A 12,775-nucleotide genomic window follows, 5' to 3' on the forward strand; every position below is an offset into this window, starting at 1 on the left:
GTACTTCATGGCTACAGATATGAGTGCTACGGGTCGGTAGACATTTAGGCAGGTTACATTAGTGTTCTTGGCCACAGGGACTATGATTGTCTGCTTAAAACATGTTGGTATTACAGACTCGGACAGGGAGAGGTTGAAAATGTYAGTGAAGACACTTGCCAGTTGGTCAGCGCATGCTTGCAGTACACATCCTTGTAATCCGTATGGCCCTGCGGCCTTGTGAATGTTGACTCACATCGACTGCGGAGAGCATGATCACACAGTCTTCCGGAAGAGCTGGTGCTCTCATGCATGTTTCAGTGTTACTTGCCTCGAAGCGAGCATAGAAGTAGTTTAGCTCATCTGGAAGACTCGTGYCACTGGGCAGCTCTCGGCTGTTCTTTCCTTTGTAGTTTGTAACGGTTTGCAAGCCTTGCCACATCCGACGAGCATCAGAGCCGGTGWGGTACGATTCCATCTTAGTCCTGTATTGACGATTTGCCTGTTTAATGGGTCGTCGGAGGGCATTGCAGGATTTCTTATGAGCTTCCAGGTTGGAGCCCCGCTCCTGGAACAGCATCTCTAGGTCTTTAGATCAGTGCGGATGTTGCCTGTAATCCATGCGCTTCTGGTTGGGGTATGTACGTACGGTCACTGTGGGGATAGACGTCATCGATGCACGTATTGATGAAGCCAATGACTGATGTGGTGTACTCTCAATGCCACGAGGGAATCCTGGAACATTTTCCAGTCTGTGCTAGCAAAACAGCTCTGAAGCTTATCATTGCTTCAGACCACCTTTTTTAATTGATCGAGTCACTGTGCTTCCTGCTTTAAATTTTTGCTTGTAAGCAGGAGATCAGGAGGATTAGAATTATGGTCAGATTTGCCAAATGGAGGGCGAGGGAGAGCTTTGTAGATGTCTCTGTGTGTGATAAAGGTGGTGCAGAGTTTTTCCCCTCTGGTTGCACATTTAAAACTGCTGATAGAATTTGGTAAGATGGATTTAAGTTTCCTGCATTAAAGTCCCCGGCTACTGAGAGTGCCGCTTCTGGTGAGCGTTTTCCTGTTTGTTTATGGCGGAATACAGCTCATTGAGTGCGGTCTCAGTGCCAGCATCAAACTGTGGTGGTATGTAGACAGTTAATAAAAATACAGATGAAAACTCTCTAGGTAGATAGTGTGGTCTACAGCTTATCATGAGATACTCTACCTCAGGCGAGCAAAACCTGGAGACTTCCTTAGATATCGTGCACAAGCTGTTRTTTACAAAAATACATACAAAAATGCACTTGGCGTCATACACATTGGGCTGTTGTAAAGGAACAGTTCACTGGCCTCATAATATACATTGGGCTGTTCTAAAGCGATAGTTYGCTTGTTTCATACATGTCGGGCTGTTCTAAACTGATAGTTCACCCAAGTTACACATTGACAAATAACTGGCAATATATGGATGATGGATAAGAGTCACCAACCGAACACGTGGCTTCGTTTACCTGATCACAATTTAGTGTTCGCAAAATTTAATGCAAAACAATGGGAGAATTCTGAACAGTTTTGCTACATCATCTCAGTCACCAATAAATKACATGTTAATCTAAGGAGATGATAATATTGCAAAAGTTGTTTTAACATTCTTAATCATTAAGTAGACTACACAGGAGCCCAGGTTACATCAGCTAGGTGACAGACCTCTAGGACACTAAAGGGCTGTCCTTTCCTGATAATGAGGCAATAAAAAGGGCCTGTCAGGGAGCTGTCACACAGGGGTCACAACTGAAGGTAGACTCCAGCTCTGGTCGTGAACTGACATCCAGGAAGAGAGAAGTAGGCATGCTTTAATTATTATATAACGGGTGGGTCTAATCCTGAAGGTTGAATGGTTAAAAGGATATTACAGGGATCTCGGGCATTATCACATAAATACGGTAGATGTAATTCATGTGTTTCCATTAGGAAAAGAAAAATGTGTGTTATGTTTAACAGTTGCAAAATATATATATCTATATATGTATACAGTATATGTATTATTTAGATTTTTGTTTTGTTCATTTTAGTTGTAGAGGTGTTTTTTCTGTCATATTTGTTGCAGTCACAACAACATCATGTTCGTTGCAGTAGACAACGTTGTGCTCTTTTAATTCAGTATATTCATTGGACAAACATATGTGCTGAAGACTATATGACTATTTCTGTATTATTTCAGGTGGGCTGCTTTCAAGAAGACAATTACAAAATCATCCTACAGTAGTTATGTATACAAACTCTACATACATGTTGAGCATGGAACCACTGGCCATAGCTCCATCAGGTGTTTACCCAGCATTCCTTTTTGGAACCCTTACGTACTGTTTCATTGTGTTTTGCAACGTGACGGTTTTATCCACCATAGCCCTGGACAGAAAGCTGCATAAACCCATGTTTATCCTACTCTTCAACATGCCTATCAATGACTTGATTGGTGCTACAGCCTTCTTCCCTCAGCTGTTGGTGAGCATCCTGGCTCAGAACAGGTCCATCTCCTACCCTGCATGCTACCTCCAAGCTCTGCTCGTCCACCTGTACGGAGCTGGCTCCTTAACTATCCTGACTGGCATGGCTTATGACAGGTATATCGCAATCTGCTGTCCACTGAGGTATAACTCCATCATGAGTTCCAGTAACTTGATGAAAATCATCGTTTTCATGTGGCTTTGGGTCATTACCCTGATTGTGGTTCTCTTGGCTCTGGTCACTCGTTTCAAGATCTGCAGAACAACAATAGTGGATATTTATTGTAACAATCCGTCATTGGTGAGGCTCATTTGTGATGACACACGTATAAACAACTACTATGGGTTGTTGATAACAGCTGTCTTTCAGGGTGTATCGTTGATAGTGGTTATATTTACATATATCCAGATCCTGCTCACCTGTGTCATGAATAAGTCGCCTGATGCACGGAGCAAGGCCATTCAGACATGTGGTACACATCTTGTCGTGTTCTTATTCTTAGAGTTCAACGCCTGCTTTAGCCTGATAGCTCATCGATTTGAGCAAGCWGCCCCTTCCTTGAGGAGGGCTTTTGGAGTATCAGTTATGGTGTTCCCTCCCATTCTCAATCCACTCATATATGGTCTAAAAACTAAAGAAATTCGSCAAAATGTTCTGGGTTTCTACAAACGAAAGGTATCTTCAGTTAATAAATGAGAATAAATACTGTAGATGAATCTGTATAATACATGGCATGGGCTTTAGACAGTTATTAAGGCCTTCCCAATAAAATAAAGAAATGCTCCTTTGTAAATCAGTCAATGACAATTAGAGTTGTGTTCCGTCTTTTTGTGCAAGACAATGACTAATTTCATTGATTTGTTAGAGGTTAAAATGTGCAATGGGTTAAGATTGGTTATGGGTTGGCTACAGCATGTTGAGTAAATTGTGTGTAACTTGTTTTGTTTGTCTGTCTTCAGCATTTTAATAACAATAACAAAGACAGCACAAAATAGTGTGTGAGTGTGTGTTTGCGTGTGTGTGTGTGTGTGCGTGTGCGTGATTGTGTGCGGCTTGGGCCTGACTGACTTGACGTTCATGTAGAATACATTTTTATATATTTTTAAAATTTTTATTTAACCTTTATTTAACTAGGCAAGTCAGTTTAGAACAAATTCTTATTTAAAGTGACGCCCTACCCCGTCATTGTAAATACAGTAGATTTCATTGTAACAAAAGCAGAAGACACGTCAGTTGTCCACTGTACATGGATAATTAAGTTGTATTGTTTAATTGTTATGCCTGTACTTTGTCCCTGTGAGAAGGTAGGCCTATCTGTGATAGAAAGACAAAGAATTGCCCATATATTGACACCACAGTATAACAAGTCAGTCATTTCCGTTTTTGAAAGGTGCACAGTAGGTTTTTTCTAGCATAAATAATTTGTGGATCCCCTTTTCTGAAATAAAGATATCTGAACTGGACCAAAAAATTACTTTTTATCAAATCCATCAACTGTTTTGACACTGCAAGGCTTCGATCTCCCCCCTGAAAGTGCTTTTGCTGCACTGAGCTGAATGATCATTCTCGCCTGTAACCTGGTCCTGATTTTTACCATCGTTCTCAACAGGAGTCTCCCCTAGCCCATGTATCTTCTGCTGCTAAACCTTCCCATCATTGACCTTACAGGCTCCACGGCACTCTTTACGCAGGTCATCAAAGAGCTTTTACTTSACACAGGGACCTTTCAATACTCTGCTTGTGTCACAAGTTTTCTTTATTCATATCTATGGGACGGGAGCAGTGCTCATCCTGACTGCAATGGCACGTGACAGGTATATTGGCATATATTGCCCTTTGAGGTACAACACAATTATGACCAATGCTCATATCAGGACAATTATCGCTCTTATATGGGTGTGTGAGTTGATTTTGATGAGGGTGCTCTTTAACCTGCTGCTTGGGTTAGCAGGCTGTAGATCTCTGATGACACAATCCTGCTGTGACAACACCTCCCTGTTGAAACTGGTCTGTGCYAACACAGCCATCAATAACATCTATGRACTCTTTATTCCTGCCCTCATGCAGGTCATARTTGTTTGGACCATTCTCTACACTTACTTTCATGTACTTGTCACATGTTTCAGGAACAAAGGATCAGCTGACACTAAAAGCAAAGTTCTGCAGACTTGTGCTACACATTTAATAGTTTTCTCCTCTTCACGTGTTTAGGGCTTCTCACCATTATTTCATACAGACTGAGCCAATTTCGCCGGCAATTACAGAGACTCATAGGGGTCTCCACATAAAATCTGAATTGCACCTGGGCTGGAATAAAACATTCTGGCCTTTCTCTTGCATTTCAAAGACAATGGTACAAAAAAATACAAAAGAACGGTTGGTTTTTTTCTTTGTATTATCTTTTACCAGATCTATTGTGTTATATTCTCCTACATTCCTTTCACATTTCCACAAACTTCAAAGTATTTCCTTTCAAATGCTATTAAGAATATGCATATGCATTCCGTAAATATTAGGAATAGATTGTCCACCATCTATGCGTTATCCAGACAGAAAAGAGAAATAGGCAAAATAACATTTCGATTTAGAGCAATAAAGAAATGGAATAAATTAACTGAGCAAACCAGAAACCATTCAATATATAAATGTAAACATTATTTTAAAACAATTTAAATATAATACATAGAAATGTTGTGGGACTAAAGTAGATGAAGAATCAATATATTTTTGATTCAGTATTTATTGGGTAATTATGTTAGTATATTATGTATGTTTGTAATAGTGTGTTATATGTGAAAATGTGTTCGTATTATAAATTGTATTTTAATGTTTAAGGACTCTTGGAAGAGTAGTCCAAATGGGGACTAAAAGAGATCCAAATCAAATCAAATCAAATATCCTTGCTTCAGGGCCTGAGATACAGGCAGTTATATTTTGGTATGTCATTTTAGGCCAAAATCGAAAAAAAGGGGCTAATCCTTAAGAGGTTTTAATATTCCTCCCAACTTTAAATCCAATCATATATTGTCTTAAAACAAAGAATATCAGAGTAAAAGTAATTAATTTCTTGCAGACAAAGGTCTTTCCATTCTAGACTATGTTTTCAGTAGTAGACATAGATTTGAAAATAACTAATTCATWATTAATCTAAATCTATATTAATTGTTGACATTTGTCACAATCTTTTTAGTGTGGTTGTATTTAGGCAATGTTGCTGTATTTTACAGTCTGGCAGCTTGATGTACCAATTGTTGTTATATTTATCTTCATAACTGTAAATGTATCACTTGTATTCTAAAACCAATAAGCCATTTAGAACACCCCGGGGTGTCAAGAAATCWCTCACTTGATTTCTAACGGACATGGGAAATTATRTAACAACCATTGTTGGGTGCCATTMATTTTCGGCCCTGTGWAGCTAATGTTAATCAGAGACTGATTTAGTTGTAGCAAACTAAATAACCCTACAAATACACTTATAAAACGGTATGGGGCAACCAACAACAGTMAATGTAAGTAGAAGATCATCTTTTGAATAAACTAGTAAGGAGGTTTCAGGCCTGTGGTTTTTGTGGATTGTCAAGGTTTCACAAGAAAATGTAAATCATGCTTTCAATGGGAAGATTTCAATTGCATACTCCTCTTGTTCTCTCTCCTCGTCTCCTTCTCAAAACCCATTGGATAAGAAAGCCAGAGGTCCCGCCCCTCTGAGCTTCTCCTCCAATGGGTTTTGAGAAGGAGATGAGGAGAGYGGAGAGAGGAAGAAAGAAATATGCAATTGAGACCTTCCCTAAAACATCACACTATGAAAGACATTTAAAGCAATTTGATGACTCCTATGACGAATGCCAGCCTGTGACATCTTTGATCATGGTTAAAACAGTCTGTGTTGAAGAATGACTCCACATTTTAAGATGCATAGGCACCACCTAATTTCATATTATTTGGTGCCTATCTTTCCTATTTTATCGGGATTACAGTATAAAGATCGATCAACACCACAGATGGCGTGAGACATGGACTCATCTTGAAATTAGACTTTTATTGATCTGTGAAAATGTGTCTAAAATTGATAAAATCTTCAACGTTGGTCTGATTTGGTAAACTAATGTTMTTTTGCCCAGTTTACACTCCAGTAGTCTTTCCCTGGATTATCAAATACTAACACAAAAACTAGGGGTGATAGGTAGCGTTTAAAAGGGCCAGTAACCGAAAGTTCACTGGTTCAAATCCCTGAGCTGACTAGGTGAAAAATCTGTCTGTGCCCTTGAGCAAAGCACTTAACCCTTATTGCTCATGTAAGTCTCTCTGCTGAATGACTAAAATGTAAAAGTAATTGTTATACATCTCATATGTAGGCCTATGCATTATGTCTGGTGTATTTGGCCGTCTCTTCACATTAAAAATCAGTGTGTTTGTTGTATGATGACCTAGATGTAGGCCTAATTGTTCCTCTTCTCTCCATCTTCCAAACCCATGTTTAGTTTGTGGATACCACAAAACAAGMCAGATTTCAAATGTATAGAATGAGACATAGCCATTTCTATTTAGGTCTGGGATGCTGATTAGAACAATGTTGATGAACTGACACACGTGTCGTTGTCCAAATTAGTTCACAGCACCCTCTAGTGATTTTGTTCTGCACCAAATATAGCCTSGAATCCACACTGAATATCACTCTGTTCCACTATTGTTTCACTTCACTGATTGAGTCTGGAAATTCTCCAGTCGAGGGACTTGATCAGCATCCTCTCAGAAACTATGGGCGGATTTAGCCCACATGGCTTCTGAGGATTTGGTCTGATGACTGAAAAATCATGTTGCATAGCCCCCTTCATCAGAGGACAGATTCATTTCAGTGCCATACAGGTTGAATCAATTACATAAAACAATACTACAAAGGATGCAAATGCAAACTGAGAATGTGTCAGGAAAAGAGTGGTGGAAAGTGTGGTTTACAAATTGAARAAATTATTCACATAATTTATTTGATATTTTATGAGAAAAGTGGTATTCCAGCCGACAGTTTTCGAACACAAAACCAAAGTAAAAWTGAAAATACTGTATATGGAGGAAATTGTATTAGCTAATTATACCTATTAAAGGTTAAATATTCATTTTTGTGGCAATTCTGGTGACTTGAAACACAATCACATAAATTGACTAATCAATTAATAATATATATATACCCTTTACAGATAGAAACAGAGGAGGAGAGAGGCAAGTGGGACAACAGTAGACAGGGTGGACGCAGGGAYTGATCCCTGGTCTCYGATGCAGAGCAGTATATGACTGGCCATGAGAGTTACTGCTAGACCACAGGCTCTGCACATCAAGGAAGGAATAATCAATGAAGGGCTATACTTTCTCTGGAAARTAATGARCGACGTGGAAGCTTAGCTCCACTCCCATAGCGTGTCGTGGAACACACCTTCCACGTCGTTCATTAYTTTTCATAGAACRCATATCCCCTCGTTGATCATCTCTTACTCGACGTGCAGAGCCCGTGGTCTAGCAGTAACTCTTACGGCCAGTCATATACTGCTCTGCATCGGAGACCAGGGATCAATCCCTGTGTTGTCCCACTTGCCTGTCTCCTCCWCACTGTRCCATTACAATGAGCCCATCCACCTATAGCTCCTCTTCTGGTCCCTATGCTTTCTAACACACAGTGACTTCCCTATGCTTTTTAACATACATTCCTCTTGAGAATTATTTTCCTTGACAATAGAAATGTAAACGTATAACAAACAGAACAAGGAAGAATTAACGTTACATTATTAAGTTACACTATTGACTTTTACTACTCCAACTGATCCTTTGGCCATGGAGAAAAGCTGAAGTAATTTCACTCTAATCTTTTTAGTTTTGATACCATATATTACTGGGTTCAGACCTGGAGGTAATATGACAAATATCATTCCTGCAAATGTCTGAAGTAGGAGAGGAGTGTTAGGTATTCGATACACAAGGACAACAATGATACCTGARAACTCATAGATTAGAAAGACAAGCAGGTGTGTGGCACATGTATGCAAGGCCTTTAGCTTGGCATCAGAGTCACTACTTTTAAAGCATGTGAATAGAATGARTGAGTAGGAGAACACCACAGAAAAAGCCCCTCCCCCATGGAGTACACCTGTGATAAACAAGCCATAGATGTTGTTCACTGTGGTGTCTGTTGCACAGGTCAGTCTTAACAGGGACACGTTGTCACAATAGATGTTCACGATAACTGTTTTACAAACAGGGAAACGCAACGTGAGCCCGAACAGGATTCCCACCAGTAGAAAGTCAATCAGCCAAGCAGAGGCAATGAGACTTACAACAGTGTTCTTAGTCATGATGGAATGGTACCTTAGTGGATGACAGATAGCTATGTAGCGATCAAACGACATGATAGACAACATGAGAAGTGTCGCTCCGCCATACATATGAATACAGAAAGCCTGAATCAAGCATGCTGGGTAAGTGATGTGCAAATCTTCAGACAATACATTTGACATGACCCTTGGAATGATGGCACTGATACCAATCAAGTCATTGATGGATAACTGAAAAAGGAACAGATACTGAGGCCCGTGTAGATTTCTGTTCAAAGCTATAACCACAAGCAAAGACATATTACAGAACAGTGTAAATAAGTAGACGAGAGAGCCTATTAGGACAGTCAAATATTTCCCTTCAGAGGACAAGTCTATTTTGCCCATTATGAAAACAGTGTTGAGTACATCTATGGTTCGGTTCCCCATCCTCCTGTAGCGTTGAACCTCACGGCAGCTTGAAGAGTGCTAAAAATGTTCCAAAACATCAACTTAAATGAACAGCAATTGTTATTCACTGATAGCCTTGGAGATGTGGAGTGCAGAACATCAGTGTTAATAGTTCTGGAAGCATGTGGTTGCATGTATATTTATAAGAAAGCTGATCCTGTGCTTTGTGGTTCTACAACCTTACCTCAAACGATTATTGGTCTGTCATTAATAATTATTAATGTATTTTGGAGGTGGTGATTGGACAATATAATTCAAGGGTGTCAAACTTATTCCATGGAGGGCTGAGTGTCAGTGGGCTTTTGGTTTTTCCTTTAAATTAAGACCTAGACAACCAGATCAGGGGAGTTCCTTACTAATTAGTGACCTTAATTCATCATTCAAGTAAAAGGGATGAGCGAAAACACGCAGATACTCGGCCTTCCGTGTAATGAGTTTGACACGTGATGTAAATGATTAGATCATCTCTTTCAGAATGCAAGGATGCCAACTACAGCTGAACTAAGACTTTTTTCGTAAATTTACAAAACGTATAAACCTGGCACATGAGATTACATATTCAGATTTAAGAAATTATTAACTATTCTTAAAAAATAAGCATATTTAATTGGGAGCCTTTGTTTTCTAGTGCAATAAACTTCCCACAATCAGAAAATATACAATACTCTAAGAMAAGGTGGCTCTTCTAAGCTTCAACAAAACCTTAAAAAAAACATTTCATTTTATTTTCTGTTAGCCTGGTTATGCACTCACTGCAGACCAGACATGGGGTACATTGTAAAACATTTAATAAAGAACGGACATGGAACGAGACAGGAACAGCATCAGCAAACTGATAATACAGACAACAAACAATCAATGCAGCAGTGGGGAACAGAGCAAGGGAACTGACAAATATAGGGGAGGAAATAACCAGATGATGAGTGAGGCCAGGTGAGTCCACGGACATGGAACGAGACAGGAACAGCATCAGCAAACTGATAATACAGACAACAAACAATCAATGCAGCAGTGGGGAACAGAGCAAGGGAACTGACAAATATAGGGGAGGAAATAACCAGATGATGAGTGAGGCCAGGTGAGTCCAATATCGCTGAAGCGCGTGACGAGGGAAGGCAGGWGTGCGTGATGGATGGCAGGAGTGCGTGATGCAGGGCAACCTGGCGCCCTCAAGCGCCAGGGGGAGGGAAGAGCTGGAGCAGACACTCCTATGCATTTAACCTAGCTATTTGAAAATCCTGTCAAGTACAACTTGGTTGACTACTTGGTTTTTACAAAAAWCTATTTGGTTTTTAACAAATACTCAAATATTTAAATAATAAGTACTCAAATATTGAAATAACAAATACTCAAATACACATGTTTGMTACAGACATGCTTTGGCAGGGCCATGGTTGTTCAGGCCTTCATTAGAACAAAGCCATGGAACTTGGTGACTGATGAACCATATGTTCTGCAGATAAAGCACTGAAATAATAAAAAAGAAAGAAAGAGAGATGGTTACTTTAAGGCTATTTGATGGAAGGATTTTATAGTGGTTTTATAGTGAAAGTGAACTGTCTTTCACATGATTCATACACTATTTTGGTATTATAAAAAAATAACAATTTAACATTAATTGGATATTCTTCATGGGTGGAGCCTTTCCCCTCCACTTTTGTCAGCTAATTTCTGTTTACTTACAGTATGTCTTATTTCACCAAAGATGAGGAGAGAGTTGTATAGTCTGTCATATCAGACTGCATTCATACATTTGTTGTTGCTACTGTAGCATTCTTTAATAGCCCTTTATATTAACGGTCTATGTATAATGCATTATGCATGAATTACTGAAAACAATGTCACCTTTTTGCTGTAAGCGTTCATAACTGGCTGCAAGACTATTGTAGCAACATTCATTTACCATTTTGATACCTTCTGGAAACAAAGCTTGTTTWATWWGGAGRATGGGATYCACYCAAATCATTTGGKTTCCAAGCTCCTTTCAGAGCATTAAAAGGCTGCGTTGAGACAATGACTTATCAATGACCCAAGCCCAGCTCAGTTAAACCCCACCATTGTGACACAGAAATGGCATAATGCTTTAGCAAATGTACATCAAAAAGGGGCGTTGGAAGACACGATGTAAGTAACCTAATTTATGTCCCTCTAACTGCCCTGAATGCCTCTGCTGATCCTACAGCAATTGTATGCAGTTATCATGTGTCCATGAACCAGATATATACTGTTAGCACTGAGGGGGTGTGTCTTAGCAGGAAGGCCACCGTGTGCAGTTCACCCTGCATTAACATAAATAACATGCTGCTAAGCTTCCCAGTAAAGCAATGAAAACAATCAAGCATCCCAGAAAAGTGTTAAATATAGCCCATATTAGCATATGTAGCTTAAGAGACAAGTTTCATGAAATCAATCGTTTTCTAGTAACAGATGGCATTCATATTCTGACAATCTCTGAAACTCACTTAGATAATACCTTTGATGATACAGTGGTAGCAATTCATGGTTATAACATCTACAGAAATGCCAGAAATGCCAGGTGGAGGTGTTGACTTTTATATTCAGAACCACATACCTGTAAAGCTTAGAGAGGATCTCATGTTAAATACGGTTGAGGTAATATGGCGACAGGTTCATCTGCCTCACCTAAAGCCCATTCTGGTGAGAAGCTGCTTTAGACCATCAAGTGCTATCAGTCAGTATGTGAAATGCTTGATAATGTATTTGATATCAACAGAGAGGTATATTTTCTGGGAGATTTAAATATTGACTGGCTTTCATCAAGCTGCCCAATCAAGAAAAAGCTTAAAACTCTAACTATTACCTGCAAACTGGTTCAGGTTAACTGTCAACCTACCTGAGTAGTTATAAACAGCACAGAAAGAAAATCATCAACATGTACATCTTTACTAATGTAGCAGAAATTTGCTTTAAAGCAGTAATCAAATCCATTGGCTGTAGTGATCCATAAACAGAGCCTAATATAGTGTATAAGAGGTCATACAATACGTTTTGTAGTGGTTCCTATGTTGTTGATGTAAATAATATTTGTTGGTCTGTGGTGTGTAATGACAAGCAACCAGAAGCTGCATTTGACACATTTATGAAATTTCTCATTCCAGTTACGAATAAGCATGCACCCATGACTGACTGAAAATGACTCTAAAAACGGTTAACACCCAGTGGATTGATGAGGAATTTAAAAATGGTATGGTTGAGTGGGATGAGGCAAAAGGAATGTGGACCCCTACAAATCAGCTGGGCTAGACAATCTGGACCCTCTCGTTCTAAAATGATCCACCGCAACTGTTGCAACCCCTATTACTAGCCTGTTCAACTTCTATTTCGTATCGTCTAAGATCCCCAAAGATTGGAAAGCTGCTGCGGTCATCCCCCTCTTCAAACAGGGAGACACTCTAGACCCAAACTGTTATAGACCTATATCTATCCTACCCTGCCTTTCTAAGGTCTTCGAAAGCCAAGTTAACAAACAGATCACCGACCATTTCGAATCCCACCGTACCTTCTCC

At 39.5% G+C, this 12,775-nt stretch overlaps 2 protein-coding genes and 1 pseudogene across 2 annotated transcripts; 2 read left to right on the forward strand and 1 right to left on the reverse strand.

Moving 5' to 3' along the window:
- The first annotated feature begins 2,235 nt into the window (after positions 1–2,235).
- On the forward strand, positions 2,236–3,171 carry LOC111982751 (olfactory receptor 52K2-like). Its single transcript, XM_024014345.2, has one exon. The coding sequence runs from the start codon at positions 2,236–2,238 to the stop codon at positions 3,169–3,171; it is 936 nt and encodes a 311-aa protein (XP_023870113.2).
- An 800-nt stretch (positions 3,172–3,971) lies between these two features.
- LOC111982752 (olfactory receptor 4D1-like) lies at positions 3,972–4,763 on the forward strand (annotated as a pseudogene).
- Positions 4,764–8,255: 3,492 nt separating this feature from the next.
- LOC111982753 (olfactory receptor 52D1-like) lies at positions 8,256–9,185 on the reverse strand. Its single transcript, XM_024014346.2, has one exon. The coding sequence runs from the start codon at positions 9,183–9,185 to the stop codon at positions 8,256–8,258; it is 930 nt and encodes a 309-aa protein (XP_023870114.2).
- Between the last annotated feature and the right edge of the window lie 3,590 nt (positions 9,186–12,775).

The sequence above is a fragment of the Salvelinus sp. IW2-2015 genome, linkage group LG22 (assembly GCF_002910315.2).
Source record: "Salvelinus sp. IW2-2015 linkage group LG22, ASM291031v2, whole genome shotgun sequence".
NCBI lineage: Eukaryota > Metazoa > Chordata > Actinopteri > Salmoniformes > Salmonidae > Salvelinus > Salvelinus sp. IW2-2015.